Source organism: Taudactylus pleione, unplaced genomic scaffold, assembly GCF_031769625.1.
Source record: "Taudactylus pleione unplaced genomic scaffold, aTauple2 ptg000635l, whole genome shotgun sequence".
Lineage (NCBI taxonomy): Eukaryota > Metazoa > Chordata > Amphibia > Anura > Myobatrachidae > Taudactylus > Taudactylus pleione.
Window position 1 is genome coordinate 1,749,558 of NW_028285037.1, and position 22,455 is coordinate 1,772,012.

Below are 22,455 nucleotides of genomic sequence, written 5' to 3' on the forward strand. Positions count from 1 at the left end.
ATTAAACTTACTGAGAACAGACTTTATACATGTATAAAATAAGACATTATGTTGTAGTAATGATGTAGTGTCACTTACCTGAGCACCAGCTGAAGTAAGACGTCTTCACAGTTCAGGTTGAGCAGAGAGCGGAACAGGGTCAAGGAGACCATGCAGAGCTGTAAGAGATGCACAGTGGTAAGAGAGGGGGCGCAGGCAGAGCCGGGAGACAGGGGGGGCGCAGGCAGAGCCGGGAGACAGGGGGGGCGCAGGCAGAGCCGGGAGACAGGGGGGGCGCAGGCAGAGATGGGAGACAGGGGGGGCGCAGGCAGAGATGGGAGACAGGGGGGGCGCAGGCAGAGCCGGGAGACAGGGGGGGCGCAGGCAGAGCCGGGAGACAGGGAGGGGGGCGCAGGCATACAGAAGTGTTCATAAAGAAGACAACAAACAATACATGGTGGCAGCTGAGCACCACAGTAGTCAGCATTGCTGTACTGACCAGAGCCTCACATTTCCCCTGCAGGACAGGACATACCCTGAGCGATATGGTACAGATGGAGTCAGTGCTGGGGGCGGGGACTGTAAGCGCAGGGAAGTAGCGGGAGTAGGATAGCCACAAGCGTTATGGGGTCAGGTTAGACATTGGGCGCAGATGGTAGGGAGGGCCGGCGGTGTCTCACCCGTGAGTTGCTGGCGATGCGGCTGATGAGGGTCTGCAGGATGGTGCTGCTGTCGTGCCGATGCAGAAGGATAAAACGGAGGAAGGTTTTCAGCAGCGCGGTCTCAGTGATACTGCGCACAAATAGCTCCAGGTAGGCGGTGCTGGCGATCATCTCCTCGATGGAGGTCTGCGGGGAGCGATATCCATAGTACAGTCATTGTGCCCAGGAAGAACAGTCCCCGAGTCATGGTGTCACCCACTAAGGTCCCCTTACCTTATGGAGCGCTGGTCCCATCACCGGCACCAGGAAACCATTGTGTATGTATTCCACCAGCTGGTTCTGCACGAGCGGATGAGCCACCTGTGTGCAGAGACAAGCGCAGCGTTATGGCCCCGAGAGAGAACAAGCTCCGCACATCCCCTCCTCGGCAGCCACTCACCTGAGTGACAGCATTGCAGAACTCCAGCGAATTCATAAACAGGACCAGCGAGGAGACGCCGATCCAATCCTCCCTGCGCAGGAAGTGCCAGTCATCCCCGCGCACCTCAATCTTACGTGGCAGAGAGGAGTACAGAGCGCTCAGCCCAGTGGCCAGGATCTGCAAGATTACAATAAGGAGACTGAGGTAAGAGAGCTGGATACAACACTAGGGGGCAGTAACAGCACAGGTGTCCTCACACACACTGCACAGTCATACACACAACACTAGGGGGCAGTAACAGTACAGGTGTCCTCACACACACTGCACAGTCATACACACAACACTAGGGGGCAGTAACAGTACAGGTATCCTTACACACACTGCACAGTCATACATACAACACTAGGGGGCAGTAACAGTACAGGTGTCCTCACACACACTGCACAGTCATACATACAACACTAGGGGGCAGTAACAGTACAGGTGTCCTCACACACACACTGCACAGTCATACATACAACACTAGAGGGCAGTAACAATATAGGTGTCCTCACACACACACTGCACAGTCATACATACAACACTAGGGGGCAGTAACAGTACAGGTATCCTCACACACACTGCACAGTAATACATACAACACTAGGGGGCAGTAACAGTACAGGTGTCCTCACACACACTGCACAGTCATACATACAACACTAGGGGGCAGTAACAGTACAGGTGTCCTCACTCACACTGCACAGTCATACATACAACACTAGGGGGCAGTAACAGTACAGGTGTCCTCACACACACACTGCACAGTCATACATACAACACTAGGGGGCAGTAACAGTACAGGTGTCCTCACACACACTGCACAGTCATACATACAACACTAGGAGGCAGTAACAGTACCGGTGTCCTCACACACACACTGCACAGTCATACATACAACACTAGGGGGCAGTAACAGTACAGGTGCCTTCACAGACTGCACAGTCATACATACAACACTAGGGGGCAGAACAGTACAGGTGTCCTCACACACACACTGCACAGTCATACATACAACACTAGGGGGCAGTAACAGTACAGGTGTCCTCACACACACACTGCACAGTCATACATACAACACTAGGGGGCAGTAACAGTACAGGTGTCCTCACACACACTGCACAGTCATACATACAACACTAGGGGGCAGTAACAGTACAGGTGTCCTCACACACACTGCACAGTCATACATACAACACTAGGGGGCAGTAACAGTAACCTGTGAGGTGACATTGGGCTCAGAGATAAATATATGACCAGTGGCAGATGTTGTCTTGACAGTGATTCTGTAAGAGAGCAGAGTATAGGTTTTTGTGTTTCTGCCAGGCGGGCACTAGAGGGTAGCAGAGGGGCGTGTGCGACATTAGGGGGAAATTCCGGGCACAGATCCAGAACGTGGTCGGCAACCACTCACATTGGGAGGGGCAGCATTCCAAACTCAGGGAGTGTCCGGGAAACGTGTTATACTACAAGCCTCTGCCAGGGCACTCATCCTCTTCTAATGTAATATATACACACACACATTATATATATGTACATACATACATACATACATATACAGTCAGGTGCATAAATATATGTATGTATGTGTGTGTATATATATGTCTGTGTGTGCATATATATACAGTCAGGTGCATATATATTGGGACATTGACAGAAGTTTCATATGTTGGCCTCTATTCACCACCACAATGGCTTTGAAATGAAACAAACAAGATGTGATTTACCTGCAGACTTTCAGATTTAATGTGAGGGTAATTACATCCAAATCAGGTGAACGGTGTAGGAATTACAACCGTTTCTATATGTGCCTCCCACTTTTTAAGGGGCCAAAAGTAATGGGACAAACTAAACAATCCTAAATCTAACTTTCACTTTTTAATACTTTGTTGCAAATCCTTTGCAGGCAATTACAGCCTGAAGTCTGGAACGCATAGACATCACCAGACGCTGGGTTTCATCCCTGGTGATGCTCTGCCAGGCCTCTACTGCAAATGTCTTCAGTTCCTGCTTGTTCTTGGGGCATTTTCCCTTCAGTTTTGTCTTCATCAAGTGAAATGCATGCTCAATCAGATTCAGGTCAGGGGATTGACTTGGCCATTGCATAACATTCTACTTTTTAGCCTTAAAAAACTCTTTGGTTGCTTTTGCAGTTTGCTTCGGATCATTGTCCATCTGCACTGTGAAGCGCCGTTCAATGAGTTCTGAAGCATTTGACTGAATATGAGCATATAATATTGCCCAAAACACTTCAGAATTCATTCTGCTGCATTTGTCAGCAGTCACATCATCAATAAATACAAGGGAACCAGTTCCATTGGCAGCCATACATGCCCACGCCATGACACTACCACCACCATGCTTCACTGATGAGGTGGTATGTTTTGGATCATGAGCAGTTCCTTTCCTTCTCCATACTCTTCTCTTCTCATCACTCTGGTACAAGTTGACCTTTGTCTCATCTGTCCATAGGATGTTGTTCCAGAACTGTAATGGCTTTTTTAGATGTTGTTTGGCAAACTCTAATCTGGTCTTCCTGTTTTTGTGGCTCACCAATGGTTTACATCTTGTGGTGAACCCTCTATATTCACTCTTGTGAAGTCTTCTCTTGATTGTTGACTTTGACACATATACACCTACCTCCTGGATAGTGTTCTTGATTTGGCCAACTGTTGTAAAGGGGTTTTTCCTCACCAGGGAAATAATTATTTTGTCATCCACCACAGTTGTTTTCCGTGGTATTCCGGGTCTTTTGGTGTTGCTGAGCTCTCTGGTGCGTTCTTTCTTTTTAAGAATGTTCCAAACAGTTGATTTGGCCACACCTAATGTTTTTGCTATCTCTCTGATGGGTTTGTTATGATTTCTCAGCCTAATGATGGCTTCACTGATAGTGACAGCTCTTTTGATCTCATATTGAGAGTAGACAGCAACTGATTCCAAATGCAAATGTCACACCTAGAATCAACTCCAGACCTTTTACCTGCTTAATTGATAATGAAATAATGAGGGAATAGCCCACACCTGTCCATGAAATAGCTTTTGAGTTGATAGTCCCATTACTTTTGGCCCCTTAAAAAGTGGGAGGCACATATTGAAACTGTTGTAATTCCTACACCGTTCACCTGATTTGGATGTAATTACCCTCAAATTAAATCTGAAAGTCTGCAGGTAAATCACATCTTGTTTGTTTCATTTCAAAGCCATTGTGGTGGTGAATAGAGGACAACATATGAAACTTCTGTCAATGTCCCAATATATATGCACCTGACTGTATATATATGCACACACAGACATATATATACACACACATACATACATATAAGAATTTTATTTATATAGCTCTTTCCATAGATGGATAGGGCAGCACAGATGGTGTAATGGTTAGCATTACTGCCTCACAGCACTGTGGTCATGGGTTCGATTCACACCACAACCACAACCCTAGTGTGTATGTATGTGCATGTACATGTGATGGGGAAATATAGATTGTAAGCTCCACTGGGGCAGTGAGTGATGTGAGTGGTAAGATATGCTCTGTAAAGCGCTGCAGAATGTGTGCGCACTATATAAATCACTGGTAATAATAATAAATAAATATGAGATAGATACTATTCTGATATATAATTATATAACGCCACAGAAATGCATGTACAGCACAAACAGCCGTCCAGCCCTGTCATATAAAGCACACGCAGGACACATGGACTGGCCACACATCAGTGACATATAGAGCACACGCAGGACACATGGACTGGCCACACATCCCTGACATATAGAGCACAGGCAGGACACATGGACTGACCACACATCCCTGACATATAGAGCACACGCAGGACACATGGACTGACCACACATCCCTGACATATAGAGCACACGCAGGACACATGGACTGACCACACATCCCTAACATATAGAGCACACGCAGGACACATGGACTGACCACACATCCCTGACATATAGAGCACACGCAGGACACATGGACTGGCCACACATCAGTGACACACGCAGGACACATGGACTGGCCACACATCAGTGACATATAGAGCACACGCAGGACACATGGACTGGCCACACATCCCTGACATATAGAGCACACGCAGGACACATGGACTGGCCACACATCAGTGACATATAGAGCACACGCAGGACACATGGACTGGACACACATCAGTGGCAGGACACATGGACTGGCCACACATCAGTGACATACAGAGCACCGGTGGGAGACCACGTGGGCACTTACGGGGCAGAAGAAGGAGTTCTCTGTGATGTATCTGGCCATGGTAGGATTGTCAGAAGACATTGCCATGATGAGAAGCAGAGCATCCCGGGCCTGCTGCCCTATCACACCCTCGTGGTGGATGAAGGGCACCAGCAGTGAGAAGATGAGGAGGTTAGCTGGTCCGTCCTTCCCAACAGAGTGTTGAAAGAAAAGTTCCAGGGTGGAGGGTTCCCGGGCCAAGGACACACAGAGCTGATTCAGCAGCAGAACCAAGTTGTTCTCCAGCACAGGAGAGGCCGGGCCTGGAGAGAAGGTGCCCAGGAGGGTGACCAGGGGGCGCAGTACAGGCTGGTAGCGCAGGAGAGGCTGGCAGGACTGACTGATTAACATCTCATACAGCTTCAGCTGTTCCACCTGGATAATGGAAGGATGCGTATACACACAAATCACAGAGAATTACATGGACCTCACTCTTTGGTGGTTCCGTGCTGCCATGTATGTGTCATGGATCCAGAGATTATCATATAACAAGCAGGAGATGGAACATGTGGCACGTGACTCGTACAGGGTCATAATCAGCGGACACTGAGGTATCATTTACCAAGGTGCCTGGGGGAGAGTCAGGGACCAGGTTCCAGATAACACGCTCACCGCTCATTACAGGACTTGTACGTAGTCCTGGTCTTCAGGTGACTATAAGAAGAAAGCCTAGCCTCACCCAACACTGGCATTGTAGTACAACCACGACCCCCACACAACTAGCAATATCTATCTGTAAGATATTATCCAGCACCTGATGAATAAACAATGCGGAACATCATTCCTACAATTTCCATGGCTACGTGCAGGGCAGATGACAACAGGTTAGCGATCTCAATGCAAGAGCAGTCGGGATGCCAGTTCAGTGGGCTTAGGGCAGAGGCTCCCAAATGTGGTCCTCAGGGCCCCCCAACGGTTCAGGCTTTAGCGATATCCATGGTTGAGCACGATATATAGTTATGAGACCGGCGGCCACCAGTCTCAATACCGGAACTGAAATCCTGACAAGCGACTTAAGATAGGCATCGAAATACCGACGCCTATTTTAATCCTGACTCCGGATCACAGACGGACAGCTGCCCGAACCAAGGTAAGGCACTAACGGGGAGGGTCAGTGTTAGGCTACCAGAAGGTAGGGTTAGGGGGAGAAGGGGGTAGGGTAAGTATATTTACCTGACCCCTGTCGTGATTCCAACCATCGGGATGTCGCTGTCGGTATTGTGACAGTAGTCATCCCGACAGCCGGCATTACATACTGATTCCATAGAGCACAGGTGGATAAATCAAATTGACTTAGGTACAAATTAAGTCACCTGTGGCCAAGCATGGGTATCCTTACAACCTGGGCTGTTAGGGTGCCTTAGGCCCGAGTTTGGGAACCCCTCGGTTAGGGAATGATACCAAGCGATGTATTGGTGGAATAATGATATCTCTGGAGATATAACAGTATTGTGCTGTAGTTACACAAGGGGCCGCAGACTGGCGCCTCTCAGCTATAACGCAGTGTATAGTACAGCATGCCCCATGTGGTGACATCATTGGTCTGGTGTATGAGGTCATAAAGCAATTTGTAAATCACCTTCTTTTCCTCGGTGAAGTCCCTCTGAAGGTGCCATGTGAGCAGCCTCTCCAGTATGCCCTCCGATGCCATGTAACCCAGAATCGGCCCAGGCCCTTCTCCGTCTCGCGGCCGCTCTTCTGCTAACAGGCTCAGCATCTGGTAGGTATTGTTACGTACGCAGCTCAGGTCATCCATGGTGACATTTTCCGTGGACCCATGACGCTCCAGTATCCGGAGGACCTGTCCAGGGACAGACTTAGTGTGAACGGAGACTGAGTATAGGTGAGTGACGATCTCCTCCTCCTCCTCCTCCTCCTCCTCCTCCTCCTCCCAACCCCAACACAGTTCTTCTCAGAGTCTAAATGTGATGAACATCTAGTGATACCTGTCTCTTCCTACCTAGAGTCACCGTGCACCAATAAGAAGAATCATCACTGTTATATGTATGCACCCACCGTATTCACAGAACTGACCCCACTGCTCCTACTGGACTCACAGTGCTGGCAGCCATTATCAGAATGATGCCGATCCATTCAGTAGGTGCAAGAACGGAGGTCACTGGCCCCTAATGAACGGTCTGTATTTCTACCAATATCAGGGCCACAAAAACGTCGCCTTTACGGCATATAGACTACAGCAGAATGTAAGTCCTCCTATATATGCACCCAGTTCTCTTGGACATGGTATTACGCCAACTACTCCCAGTTCATGATATTATACTAACTGCTCCCGGTTCCCTTGGACACAATATTACGCTAACTGCTCCCGGTTCTCTTGGACATAATATTACACTAACTACTCCCACTTGTCTTGGACATGATATTACACTATCTGCTCCTGGTTCTCTTGGACATGATATTATGCTAACTGCTCCCGATTCTCTTGGACATGATATTACGCTAACTGCTCCAGGTTGTCTTGGACATGATATTACACTATCTGCTCCTGGTTCTCTTGGACATGATACTACGCTAACTGCTCCTGGTTCTCTTGAACATGATATTACGCTAACTGCTCCAGGTTGTCTTGGACATGATATTACGCTATCTGCTCCCGGTTCTCTTGGACATGATATTACACTAACTACTCCCAGTTGTCTTGGACATGATATTACGCTAACTACTCCCAGTTGTCTTGGGCATGATATTACGCTAACTGCTCCCGGTTCTCTTGGACATATTATGCTAACTGCTCCCTGGTTCTCTTGGACATGATATTATGCTATCTGCTCCCGGTTCTCTTGGACATAATATTACGCTAACTACTCCCAGTTGTCTTGGACATGATATTGCGCTAACTGCTCCCGGTTCTCTTGGACATGATATTGCGCTAACTGCTCCCGGTTCTCTTTGACATGATATTAAGCTAACTGCTCCCGCTTCTCTTGGACATGAAATTACGTGAACTGCTCCCTGGTTCTCTTGGACATGATATTATGCTAACTGCTCCCGATTCTCTTGGACATGATATTACGCTAACTGCTCCCGATACTCTTGGACATACAGTATTGCGCTAACTGCTCCCGGTTCTCTTGGACATGATATTACGCTAACTGCTCCCTGGTTCTCTTGGACATGATATTATGCTAACTGCTCCTGATTCTCTTGGACATGATACTACGCTAACTGCTCCCGGTTCTCTTGGACATGATATTACGCTAACTGCACCCGGTTCTCTTGGACATGATATTATGCTATCTGCTCCCGGTTCTCTTGGACATAATATTACACTAACTACTCCCGGTTCTCTTGGACATGATATTACACTAACTAATCCCGATTCTCTTGGACATGATATTACGCTAACTGCTCCCAGTTGTCTTGGACATGATATTACGCTAACTGCTCCCGGTACTCTTGGACACGATATTACGCTAACTACTCCCGGTACTCTTGGACATATTAAGCTATCTGCTCCCGGTACTCTTGGACATGATATTACGCTATCTGCTCCCGGTTGTCTTGGACATGATATTACGCTAACTGTTCCCGGTTCTCTTTGACATGATATTACACTAACTGCTCCCAGTTCATGATATTATACGAACTGCTCCCGGTTCTCTTGTAAATATCATGATAACTGTTTCTGGTTGTCTTGGACATGTTATTACACTATCTGCTCCTGCTTCTCTTGGACATGATATTACACTAACTAATCCCGGTTCTCTTGGACATGATATTACACTAACTACTCCTGGTTTTCTTGGACATGATATTACGCTAACTGCTCCTGGTTCTTTTGGAAATATTACGCTAAATGCTCCCGATTCTCTTGGACATGATATTACGATAACTGCTCCCAGTTGTCTTGGACATATTACGCTAACTGCTCCCAGTTCTATTGGACATGATATTACACTAACTACTCCCGGTTCTCGTGGACATATTACTCTAACTGCTCCCAGTTATCTTGGACATGATATTACACTGCTAATGCGGGCTCACCTGGGACCAATGATTCTTGAAGACCATCAGGCAGGTCTCTGGGTCAGCTGTTACCAGAGGTTGGAGGCTGACATTGCGCCCGGCCTTGCTGCCAGAAGCTCGAGGGTTCAGTTTACTAAGCCAACTCATCCTTGTGTGTCAATGATGCAGTCACGGAGTGCACAGGGAGTTGAACCTAAGCGGCCCCATCAGAGGACGAGCGAGAAGACCGAAGATCTTGTAAAAGAAAGGACCTGGGAAGAGGAGCGTTCAGCTCATCCTGTCTGCAGCGACTCTTGCTAAATTTTGTCTCCTTGCACCCTGGAGTGACAATGGAAGATGAGATTAGGCTGCTCAAATGACCCAATAACAGCAACCACAAGAATGAGTTGTAGAATTCATGTAGCGTGGACGATAAACACAGATCCTATTGGAGCAAGTACAGCCCATGGTACAGGAGTCTGGAATGAGAAGTAATAACCACAAATCAATTAAAAGCACAGTCTCTGCAGAAGCTCATTAGGTAGACGTAGACATACAAGTAACCTGCCATGGTCCTAGGTCGGGATTACTGGTTATCAGCAGATGGTGACAGGTATAATGATGTGTGGGCTCGCTATGTGCCAGCAACGGGCTGACAGCACATCACATTTCTGCCCAGATAGAGAGCTATGCACAGGGAAGTTATATGCTAGATACAAATCATTATCAGGCTTATTGGGGAACAATCTGATTGTTGTGGTTGCCTTATGTGTGTGACTACTGATCATTAAGCCGATAGTGGTGTAAAAAGCAGAGAATGTCATAACTCCACTGACCTACTGAAGCTCCCTCCACCGATCAATCCATGATGCTCTTACAGCAGCCTGTTGGCCAATCACAGGCTTCCTTTCTGTGACACAAGCCCCGCCCTGAGGGAGGGAGCATCAGTAATCCCTAGGAGGTGAGACATTGTCTGTGATCCAACTCCTGCTGCATTGGGGCTTTGACAGGGGATACAGCTGCCCTTAGTAGGAGCAGGGACATGCGTGTGATTTCCCAGCACAGGCCCTAATAACGGGGGAAAAGAAAACACAGACACAGGGAGCCAGGACATGTGGGGCGCAGACACCATGACATGCAAATAGGGGTCTATGGGGTTACGGCAATGAAAAAATATTCTTCATCAAAAATAGCAGTGAACGCTGCAGACGCATTGGGAATAATGCAATAGTAAATAGTAATATGCTCAAAAATAAAGAGTGTGAGCGAGCTGTGAGTGAGGCACAAGTACAGATGGGGCGTATTGTGAGTTATCTGATCCTGGGAATAATGTCCCTAGGACGACCCTGAGGTATGATCATTATGACTGTAAGAAGTGCAGGAAGCTGAGGGCGGCTGGACTCTGACCCATCACCAGGAAAACACATTACTCTATGGCCGGGGTGTGTCAGCCGACTCCCGACCTTTGTAATAGCCAGAGACACTGCTGTCACACACGAATAACGTGGAGGAGAAGGAACGGGCTGAATGTCCTACATACCGAGAATTAGCCCTAGACTGAGCCTCAGGGGGACGGGGGATCCGCTACATACACCCCAAGCTACGAACCTGTACGTCCTGCACCCTGGGCTCTGTGCCCGCTCACCCTACTCCCTACTATTAGCACCGGGATTGATGTACAGTACATATACAGACACTTGGTGACGCCAAACAAATAAAAGTTTTTTTATATACTTCTAGTGCTCTCAAAGTCCACTGTGATTTATTTCATACTTGGAAAATTGCTGTATCACATTACTTCACTGGCACATAAAATAATAAACTAAAAGATAACAATACAGCCATTAAAGATACTAAAATACAAGTAAGTCAGTGACTACTGCAACATTGGGTATAAAACTAGTTAGCTCTGAGACTAGACCTGTGATATGCCCCATGGCCTGGCAGCGTGACATGTCATTAGAGGCTAGACCTGTGATATGCCCCATAGCCTGGCAGCGTGACACGTCATTAGAGGCTAGACCTGTGATATGCCCCATAGCCTGGCAGCGTGACACGTCATTAGAGGCTAGACCTGTGATATGCCCCATAGCCTGGCAGCGTGACACGTCATTAGAGGCTAGACCTGTGATATGCCCCATAGCCTGGCAGCGTGACACGTCATTAGAGGCTAGACCTGTGATATGCCCCATAGCCTGGCAGCGTGACACGTCATTAGAGGCTAGACCTGTGATATGCCCCATAGCCTGGCAGCGTGACACGTCATTAGAGACTAGACCTGTGATATGCCCCATGGCCTGGCAGCGTGACACGTCATTAGAGACTAGACCTGCGATATGCCCCATAGCCTGGCTGCGTGAAACGTCATTAGAGGCTAGACCTGAGATAGGCCCCATAGCCTGGCTGCGTGACACGTCATTAGAGGCTAGACCTGTGATATGCCCCATAGCCTGGCTGCGTGACACGTTATTAGAGGCTAGACCTGTGATATGCCCCATAGCCTGGCTGCGTGACACGTCATTAGAAGCTAGACCTGTGATATGCCCCATAGCCTGGCTGCGTGACACGTCATTAGAGGCTAGACCTGTGATATGCCCCATAGCCTGGCTGTGTGAAACATCATTAGAGGCTAGACCTGTGATATGCCCCATAGCCTGGCTGCGTGACACGTCATTAGAGGCTAGACCTGAGATATGCCCCATAGCCTGGCTGCGTGAAACGTCATTAGAGGCTAGACCTGTGATATGCCCCATGGTCTGGCTGCGTGACACGTCACTAGAGGCTAGACCTGCGATATGCCCCATGGCCTGGCTGCGTGACACGTCATTAGAGGCTAGACCTGAGATAGGCCCCATAGCCTGGCTGCGTGACACGTCATTAGAGGCTAGACCTGAGATATGCCCCATGGCCTGGCTGCGTGACACGTCATTAGAGGCTAGACCTGTGATATGCCCCATAGCCTGGCTGCGTGACACGTCATTAGAGGCTAGACCTGTGATATGCCCCATAGCCTGGCTGCGTGACACGTCATTAGAAGCTAGACCTGTGATATGCCCCATAGCCTGGCTGCGTGACACGTCATTAGAGGCTAGACCTGTGATATGCCCCATAGCCTGGCTGCGTGACACGTCATTAGAGGCTAGACCTGAGATATGCCCCATAGCCTGGCTGCGTGAAACGTCATTAGAGGCTAGACCTGTGATATGCCCCATGGTCTGGCTGCGTGACACGTCACTAGAGGCTAGACCTGCGATATGCCCCATGGCCTGGCTGCGTGACACGTCATTAGAGGCTAGACCAGAGAAATGCCCCATGGCCTGGCTGCGTGACACGTCATTATAGACTAGACCTGTGATATGCCCCATAGCCTGGCTGCGTGACACGTCATTAGAGGCTAGACCTGAGATATGCCCCATAGCCTGGCAGCGTGAAACATCATTAGAGGCTAGACCTGAGATAGGCCCCATAGCCTGGCTGCGTGAAACATCATTAGAGGCTAGACCTGTGATATGCCCCATAGCCTGGCTGCGTGACACGTAATTAGAGGCTAGACCTGAGATATGCCCCATGGCCTGGCTGCGTGACACGTCATTAGAGGCTAGACCTGTGATAGGCCCCATAGCCTGGCAGCGTGACACGTCATTAGAGGCTAGACCTGAGATATGCCCCATAGCCTGGCAGCGTGACACGTCATTAGAAGCTAGACCTGTGATATGCCCCATAGCCTGGCTGCGTGACACGTCATTAGAGGCTAGACCTGAGATACGCCCCATAGCCTAGCTGCGTGAAACGTCATTAGAGGCTAGACCTGAGATATGCCCCATAGCCTGGCAGCGTGACACGTCATTAGAGGCTAGACCAGAGAAATGCCCCATGGCCTGGCTGCGTGACACGTCATTATAGGCTAGACCTGCGATATGCCCCATAGCCTGGCTGCGTGAAACATCATTAGAGGCTAGACCTGAGATATGCCCCATAGCCTGGCTGCGTGAAACATCATTAGAGGCTAGACCTGAAATATGCCCCATAGCCTGGCTGCGTGACACCTCATTAGAGGCTAGACCTGCGATATGCCCCATAGCCTGGCTGCTTGAAACATCATTAGAGGCTAGACCTGAGATATGCCCCATAGCCTGGCTGCGTGAAACATCATTAGAGGCTAGACCTGTGATATGCCCCATAGCCTGGCTGCGTGACACGTCATTAGAGGCTAGATCTGAGATATGCCCCATGGCCTGGCTGCGTGACACGTCATTAGAGGCTAGACCTGTGATAGGCCCCATAGCCTGGCTGCGTGACACGTCATTAGAGGCTAGAACTGTGATATGCCCCTTGGTATGGCTGTGTGACACCTAATTAGAGGCTAGACCTGTGATATGCCCCTTGTATGGCTGCGTCACACCTCATTAGAGGCTAGACCTGTGATATGCCCCTTGGTATGGCTGTTGCTGAACATGTCATTGTAAACATCAGCGGATACAGAGAACAATGTGAGTATTTGGAAGTGTACATTTACCTTATATATGAGAATACACAGAAGTGATTGTCACATCCATGCTATATATCTCCATAATTCCCTAGCACCTTTATCTGCGTTAGTCTAGGATCGGTCATTCCTAATATATTACACTCCACCCTTCTGTACCTGCACACTGTGTGTGACTACTTACCATCCTGTAACTCTACATTCAGCCGGCAATCTATCCGTCTCCATGGAGATACTGATTGTTCTATTAGATAGAGGGAGCTGTAATACCAGGACTCCGTGTAACCCATTGTGGCCCTAACACAGCAGCACAAAGCCGCGGGCCCCTGGCAGACGGTCCCTACACACCAGCAAGAGCTTTATATTCTACTCTATTTCATTAGTATTTATTTATTATCTCATTTCCTGCAATGTGTTCCCTATACTGAATATTGTACTTAGGATACAATATCTGCCAAAGAGCACGTATCACTGACAATAACTGCAGTGGGTAAATGTTACATATAATGGCTGGCATAAGGGTGGCACTGGGTAAATATCACACGACAGGTGGCACTGGGTGGGAGGCCCATGTAATGGAGGCCACTAGGTGAGAGACCCATATAATGGAGGCCACTGGGTGAGAGGCCCATGTAATTGAGGCCACGCGGCATACAGTGACATTGATGTGAGTGGTGGGTGAGGGCGCTGCTGCCACCAGTCTGTATAGCACTGCGGGTCATGTGGGCAACTCCAGTGACAGCGCCCCTATGCACAGCAATACAACTAGAACACCTCAAATAACAAAATGTTGGCAACAGCTGGTATTCCATAAATATGGTGGAGAAAATGTTCCTGTTGTAACAAAAACAAGATGCGACTGACGCGTTTCTACGCCTCTAAGTCGCTGTTACATCAGAGGTCTCAAAGTATATTTAACACACAAAGGCAAATATTGTGTGAGCAGCGCTTGTATGTATGATCCCATCCTGCGCTTTATATAGACGGACGCCCCTCGGTATACACATCGCACCCTGCGCTTTATATAGACGGACGCCCCTCGGTATACACATCGCACCCTGCGCTTTGTATAGACGGACGCCCCTCGGTATACACATCGCACCCTGCGCTTTATATAGACGGACGCCCCTCGGTATACACATCGCACCCTGCGCTTTATATAGACGGACGCCCCTCGGTATACACATCCCACCCTGCGCTTTATATAGACGGACGCCCCTCGGTATACATATTACATCTGAATCGGCAGGTAGCCAGGGGCTGAGGACAGGCAGGTGGGTAGCCAGGGGCTGAGGACAGGCAGGTGGGAAGCCAGGGGCTGAGGACAGGCAGGTGGGAAGCCAGGGGCTGAGGACAGGCAGGTGGGTAGCCAGGGGCTGAGGACAGGCAGGTGGGTAGCCAGGGGCTGAGGACAGGCAGGTGGGTAGCCAGGGGCTGAGGACAGGCAGGTGGGTAGCCAGGGGCTGAGGACAGGCAGGTGGGTAGCCAGGGGCTGAGGACAGGCAGGTGGGTAGCCAGGGGCTGAGGACAGGCAGGTGGTAGCCAGGGGCTGAGGACAGGCAGGTGGGTAGCCAGGGGCTGAGGACAGGCAGGTGGTAGCCAGGGGCTGAGGACAGGCAGGTGGTAGCCAGGGGCTGAGGATTTGATCTCACAGGAAAGTGTTAAACCAGTCTAGCAAACATTCCACACCCTAATGCCAACATCTGCTGCCAGCCCTGCCACATACACTCTACATTGTATGGGCTCCCATGGGCAATGTCATCCCTGAGGCAGCAGCAGGGAACTCCCAGCCGACAACCAGACAAGTACAGAAGAAACAGGATGATGTAAATGTAACATCGCTGAGGAGGAAGTATTCAGGATTACACTGACAGTACACTCACTCTCCCCGCACCACAGAGACACTGACAGCACACAGTCCACTCACTCTCCCCACACCACAGAGACACTGACAGCACACGGTCCACTCACTCTCCCCACACCACAGAGACACTGACAGCACACGGTCCACTCACTCTCCCCACACCACAGAGACACTGACAGCACACAGTCCACTCACTCTCCCCACACCACAGAGACACTGACAGCACACAGTCCACTCACTCTCCCCACACCACAGAGACACTGACAGCACACGGTCCACTCACTCTCCCCACACCACAGAGACACTGACAGCACACGGTCCACTCACTCTCCCCACACCACAGAGACACTGACAGCACACAGTCCACTCACTCTCCCCACACCACAGAGACACTGACAGCACACGGTCCACTCACTCTCCCCACACCACAGAGACACTGACAGCACACGGTCCACTCACTCTCCCCACACCACAGAGACACTGACAGCACACGGTCCACTCACTCTCCCCACACCACAGAGACACTGACAGCACACGGTCCACTCACTCTCCCCACACCACAGAGACACTGACAGCACACGGTCCACTCACTCTCCCCACACCACAGAGACACTGACAGCACACGGTCCACTCACTCTCCCCACACCACAGAGACACTGACAGCACACGGTCCACTCACTCTCCCCACACCACAGAGACACTGACAGCACACAGTCCACTCACTCTCCCCACACCACAGAGACACTGACAGCACACAGTCCACTCACTCTCCCCACACCACAGAGACACTGACAGCACACAGTCCACTCACTCTCCCCACACCACAGAGACACTGACAGCACACAGTCCACTCACTCTCCCCGCACCACAGAGACACTGACAACACACGGTCCTCTCACTCTCCCCAGCACCGCAGAGACACTGACAGCACACGGTCCACTCACTCTCCCCACACCACAGAGACACTGACAGCACATGGTACACTCACTCTCCCCAGTACCGTAGAGACACTGACAGCGCACGGTCCACTCACTCTCCCCACACCACAGAGACACTGACAGCACACGGTCCACTCACTCTCTCCGCACCACAGTGACCGGCAGTTGCTGGAGGGAATCCCGTACACCAGGAGTAGATTGCCCAGGAAGAGTGGGGGAATGAGCCTATCTGGTCAGTGTCACACAAACACAAATAAAAGTTACTTTATACCCAAAGATGTGAAATACAATATAGTCCACTAAGCAGTCCTAACATGAATCCGATAGCTGAATAAGGAGACACAAAGCTGATAACACTTAGGGCCGGATTCAATCAAGTGCGATAAGAGCTGTTTTCGCGAAAAAAGCATCACACCCGCGATTTCACAGCAGATTATCGCACCGGCAATAATGGAATAGTGAGAAACAGGTGAAAAGTTTTCACCTTCTCAGACCTGGTGATAAAAAAATTCTAAATCCCTATTTTTGACTAAAAATGTGGGGATTTCCTTAAGAACCCTTTGGACACCCCCTTAATGATAAATGAACTCAAAAGTATTTGTAATTTGCGTAATTTTACAAAAAATATTGGGTGAAAAAAAAAAAAATTTTGGCTGAAAATGGATTTGACGTATTGGGTCTGGTATTTTTTTTAGGGGGGGGTCTATATGGATGCATCAAGTGTTTTAAAAATTGCACGTGGTTGCATCAGGTGCTTTTTTTTTTCTTTAAAGTGCGCTTTTTACGACACAAAAATATACTTGCACCCATTTTATAGTGCATGTCAGACATTTTTTGGAGTACAGGCGCAATTTCCTGCATGTCCTGACATTTTTTTTTTTCCTATTTTCGCTTCTACACTGGCACCTGGAACCACTTCTCCCTGGCGCCTACCATTGGCACGGAACCGATTCTCCCCGGCTCCCACCACTGGCACCGCTTCTCCCCAGCTCCTACCATTGGCACATGGAACCGCCTCTCCCCGACTCCTACCATTGGCACATGGAACCGCTTCTCCCTGGCTCCTACCACTGGCACCTGGAACCACTTCTCCCTGGCTCCTACCACTGGCACCTGGAACCACTTCTCCCTGGCGCCTACCATTGGCACAGAACCGATTCTCCCCGGCTCCTACCACTGGCACCGCTTCTCCCCAGCTCCTACCATTGGCACACGGAACCGCTTCTCCCCGGCTCCTACCATTGGCACATGGAACCGCTTCTACCCGGCTCCTACCATTGGCACCTGGAACCGCTTCTCCCCGGCTCCTACCATTGACACCTGGAACCGCTTCTCCCCGGCTCCTACCATTGACACCTGGAACCACTACTCCCTGGCGCCTACCATTGGCACCTGCCCTTGGAACCGCTTCTCCCTGGGTCCTACCATTGGCACCTGGAACCACTTCTCCCTGGCGCCTACCATTGGCACCTGCCATTGGAACTGCTTCTCCCTGGCTCCTACCATTGGCACATGGAACCACTTCTCCCTGGCGCCTACCATTGGCACCTGAAACCGCCACTGCTGCGTATCTGCGGCCACACCTTCTGATTGCTGATTGGTGTCGGCTGATACGCTCTGATCCCTCGCAGCAAACCAGGCCCTGCACGGTAGCTGGCAGAGGGCTTGAGCTTGGAGACACTGGGCTCTATTTAACACAGCCGGAGAATGGAATAGCGTTTGGCGCAACTCTGTTGTCGCAGGATTCAGATGTAGTCATTGTAAAGGCAAAGATGTTTATTGTTTAAAAAGACTCTTCCACTTGGCGTAGGGGGTATCCCAGCATACAGATGTTACAGCAGTTCATTTCTTCTTGATGTTAAAAAATATACACACACAGGGCTCACATGCCCTCTTTATATCCCATTCTTACACACAATACCACTGGGGGTAAACCCGCCTTGTGTTTCTTAACCAAAGTATCTCACAAAATATAAATAAATATTTGACATTTCAAAAGGCACTAACCAGTTTCCTCCTTTCTAATATCTACCACCCAAAACCAGTTGGCTTCCTAAAACACAAACTGATTTAGCATACAGTACGACTGTCTCTTACAATGCAAATCTAACGTTTCACAGGGACTGGTAAATTGCATTCATCCTTTCACATACGAGGAACAATAAAACCAGTTTGGCTTTTCCAGTCTTAACACCTTAGAAAGTGAGAGTCTGAGATACAACAACTGTCTTCTCTCCAGACCTGCTGGGACGTCTTACACCAAGGCACACAGGAGATCCCTTACTCTACCAAGGCACACAGGAGATCCCTTACTCTACCAAGGCACACAGGAGATCCCTTACTCTGCCAAGGCACACAGGAGATCCCTTACTCTGCCAAGGCACACAGGAGATCCCTTACTCTGCCAAGGCACACAGGAGATCCCTTACTCTGCCAAGGCACACAGGAGATCCCTTACTCTGCCAAGGCACACAGGAGATCCCTTACTCTGCCAAGGCACACAGGAGATCCCTTACTCTGCCAAGGCACACAGGAGATCCCTTACTCTGCCAAGGCACACAGGAGATCCCTTACTCTGCCAAGGCACACAGGAGATCCCTTACTCTGCCAAGGCACACAGGAGATCCCTTACTCTGCCAAGGCACACAGGAGATCCCTTACTCTACCAAGGCACACAGGAGATCCCTTACTCTACCAAGGCACACAGGAGATCCCTTACTCTACCAAGGCACACAGGAGATCCCTTACTCTGCCAAGGCACACAGGAGATCCCTTACTCTGCCAAGGCACACAGGAGATCCCTTACTCTGCCAAGGCACACAGGAGATCCCTTACTCTGCCAAGGCACACAGGAGATCCCTTACTCTGCCAAGGCACACAGGAGATCCCTTACTCTACCAAGGCACACAGGAGATCCCTTACTCTGCCAAGGCACACAGGAGATCCCTTACTCTGCCAAGGCACACAGGAGATCCCTTACTCTGCCAAGGCACACAGGAGATCCCTTACTCTACCAAGGCACACAGGAGATCCCTTACTCTGCCAAGGCACACAGGAGATCCCTTACTCTGCCAAGGCACACAGGAGATCCCTTACTCTGCCAAGGCACACAGGAGATCCCTTACTCTGCCAAGGCACACAGGAGATCCCTTACTCTACCAAGGCACCCAGGAGATCCCTTACTCTACCAAGGCACACAGGAGATCCCTTACTCTGCAGCCCAAAGAGAAGGCTTGTCCCGTTACCCATTACCATACCAGCTCCTAGGTGAGGATGTCTGTGGCCGGACCCCACGTGTTTAATGGCGGCTGCGGCACTGATGGGGTTAATCCCCGTGCTGCGGTGCCATTTTTAAATGTACAAATAGGCGCTAGGTGCCGGGTGGGTAATATATGTTTTAGGCTGCCGCGGTCGGACCCGCTCTGTTGGCCACGGCAGTGCAATGGTTTAACCCCTGATGCACTGCAGCGGGGGTATGTCTGAAGCGCCGCATGCTGCCAGAGGTGAGCTCTGGCAGAGTGAAGCCTCCCCGGCGTGCTGCACTAGGGGTGGGGACTATATGTTGGCGCCGCAGCCCCGGATCATCTCCAGCGGCTACGGCAAAGCGACAGGAGGGCCCGACGCTGGGGACCGGGAGCCTGGCTCCCGGCGCCCCAGTTCCACAGGACAGCAGGCTGTAGCTGCTGCGGGGGCTGTAGGGCTAAGCAGGGGTCTCTGGGCTAGGCGGCTACCGGCATGGCGCTGGTTAACCCCCGGTGCGTGGCACCGGGGGCACAGTGTGGTGCCGCTGGGGGCATTGCTCCCGGCGCCCCAGCTCCGCAGCGTGGCCGGCAGTTAACCCTCGGTGGAGAACTGTGGTAGCCACACGCTGGGGGTCGGGAGTGCTAGCTCCTGATACCCCAGTGCAGAGGAGAGGCCACACGCTGGGAGACCAGAGAAGCCAGCTCCCAGTGCAGCGGGGCTGTGTGGGGCCAGTACAGAGCGCTCGCAGCCAGAGTCCTGTGGCTGCGGAGCTCAGGAGACTTAACCCCTGGTAACCCCCAGCGCTGAGAGCGCCCCAGCACTGAACCCAGCATTCCAGGGCGGCAGGGAAAAGGGAGCCCAGCGCTGAGCACAGTAAAATAACAAATATAAATGTATTTTAAATTTATATATTTAAGGTATAATTTTAAGTGTATAATTTAAGGAAAAATGCACTTACCTGTGGTCTGTGGAGGTCCAGGGGGATCCCCCAGCCCCTTCCAGAGAAACAAAATGTCCTCCTATGCAGCCTCATGCCTGGAAGTGGTATGGGGGGTGCATAGGGAGCTGGCTAATGCAGCCAACTAAGTGGGTTTAGGGAGCTTCAAATCGCTTCCCTTCCATGGTCAGGACACCGTGCCCGGGACCCCTGCTTGCCCACCTCTGGAGCTCAGATTCAGGCAGAGGTAGCAAGCTTGGTCCCTTAGCAGATTCCTGGAAGTAGGGTTTTGGAGGGAAACCTCCCCCGGCCCTAGATGAGCCGACTCCTGGGTGGCGACCAAAACCCCAGGTTAGCTCAGGCTCAGGGGAGTGACCACTCCCCACTGTCCATAAGGGACAATGTTATACGTGCATGTGGCCAGCACATGCACAGGTCATGCACTTATGGTGATTGGTTGGAAACTACAGGGCGGGCTTACCCCCTGTGGAAATGTGTATTAGAGTGGCATAAAAGAAGGCTTTGTGCCTGGTAATATTGTACATCCTTGTAAATCCTGTGTGGAGAAGAATTCCTGTAACATCTTGTATGCTGATATTCCCCTTCAATCCGAAGGGAGGGTCTTTTTTAAGACTGAGAGCAATAAACACCTTTGCCTTTACTTCGGCTACATCTGTACCCCGCGACAACAGAACTGCGCAAAACGCTATTCCGTTCTCTTGCTGTACTGGGTAAGAGCTCCGCGTCTCCAAGTTCAAGCCCTCTGCCAGCTACCGTGCAGACCTGGTCCATTGTGAGGGATCAGGTGGGAACAGCCGACACCAAACAGGAGGTGTTTCCGCAGTTAGTCTATACATACGCAGCAGAGCAGTTCCAGGCGTCGGTGGCAGGAGCCTAAGGGTAACGTAAAAAGCGGTTCCAAATGCCGATGGCAGAGTTTGGTGGTGGCAGCATCGTTACATGCCCATAGCACAGTGGGCGGAGTCACTGACAGGCGGTCACTGATGGTGAGTGGGAGTCCGAAAGCGCTAACGCGTGACCAGGGCCGGCCTAGACAAAAGGCGTCCGGTCACAATGTCTAAAGAGCAATTTGTCTCCACATTTCAATACCTTTTAAAACAAAATACCTTCCCCATAAGTGCATAGTACATTCACACACATCTGCCCAATTTCACAACTGCGCACAACGCTTTAAATACAACATGGTAAAATACATTATAAACCTATTTATGTACCGTGCATGGCGACCTGCATCTACATTGTCCCTTTAAAGATGGCGCTGCTGCACAAGGGTTAACCCCTTCAGTGCCAGAGCGGCCATTCTAGCAGCGTGTGGTCGGGTACAGTTGGTCACCTCGGCAACATATGAAAATTCACTTGGAGGCAAACGTCCGGGAAGTGTCTGTTATGCAACTAATTTAGTTACGAAACGCGTTATTCCATCCATTTAGCAGCCTTTGGATTCCTGTAATGCTGCCCATCCATTACACGATGCGGGGACGACAGCACGATTATGACGCCGCAGGGTGAATTGCGTAACCTAAACGTTCAGTGTATGCAGATCAATCAACCCGAACATGGCAACCTGACGGCGGTCATCAGGTTGATCGTCTTGTTTGGGCGATGACCGATGTTAAAAACGACCAGCGGGCGCGCGCA

The 22,455-nt window shown here is 50.2% G+C and overlaps 1 protein-coding gene across 2 annotated transcripts in view; it reads right to left on the minus strand.

The window, feature by feature from the left end:
* The window catches only part of FHIP1B (FHF complex subunit HOOK interacting protein 1B), a 97,278-nt gene that overhangs the window by 61,577 nt on the left and 13,246 nt on the right, over positions 1 to 22,455 (minus strand). For both annotated transcript variants that reach the window (XM_088454935.1, XM_088454933.1), the window contains exons 2-8: positions 9,368 to 9,807; positions 6,942 to 7,163; positions 5,345 to 5,737; positions 1,081 to 1,239; positions 915 to 1,001; positions 660 to 827; positions 79 to 158 (exon numbers count right to left, since the gene is read on the minus strand). In XM_088454935.1, the coding sequence (XP_088311061.1) occupies positions 79 to 158; positions 660 to 827; positions 915 to 1,001; positions 1,081 to 1,239; positions 5,345 to 5,737; positions 6,942 to 7,163; positions 9,368 to 9,496 (1,238 nt within the window). In that variant the 5' untranslated portion in view covers positions 9,497 to 9,807. The remainder of the gene's footprint in view (positions 1 to 78; positions 159 to 659; positions 828 to 914; positions 1,002 to 1,080; positions 1,240 to 5,344; positions 5,738 to 6,941; positions 7,164 to 9,367; positions 9,808 to 22,455) is intronic.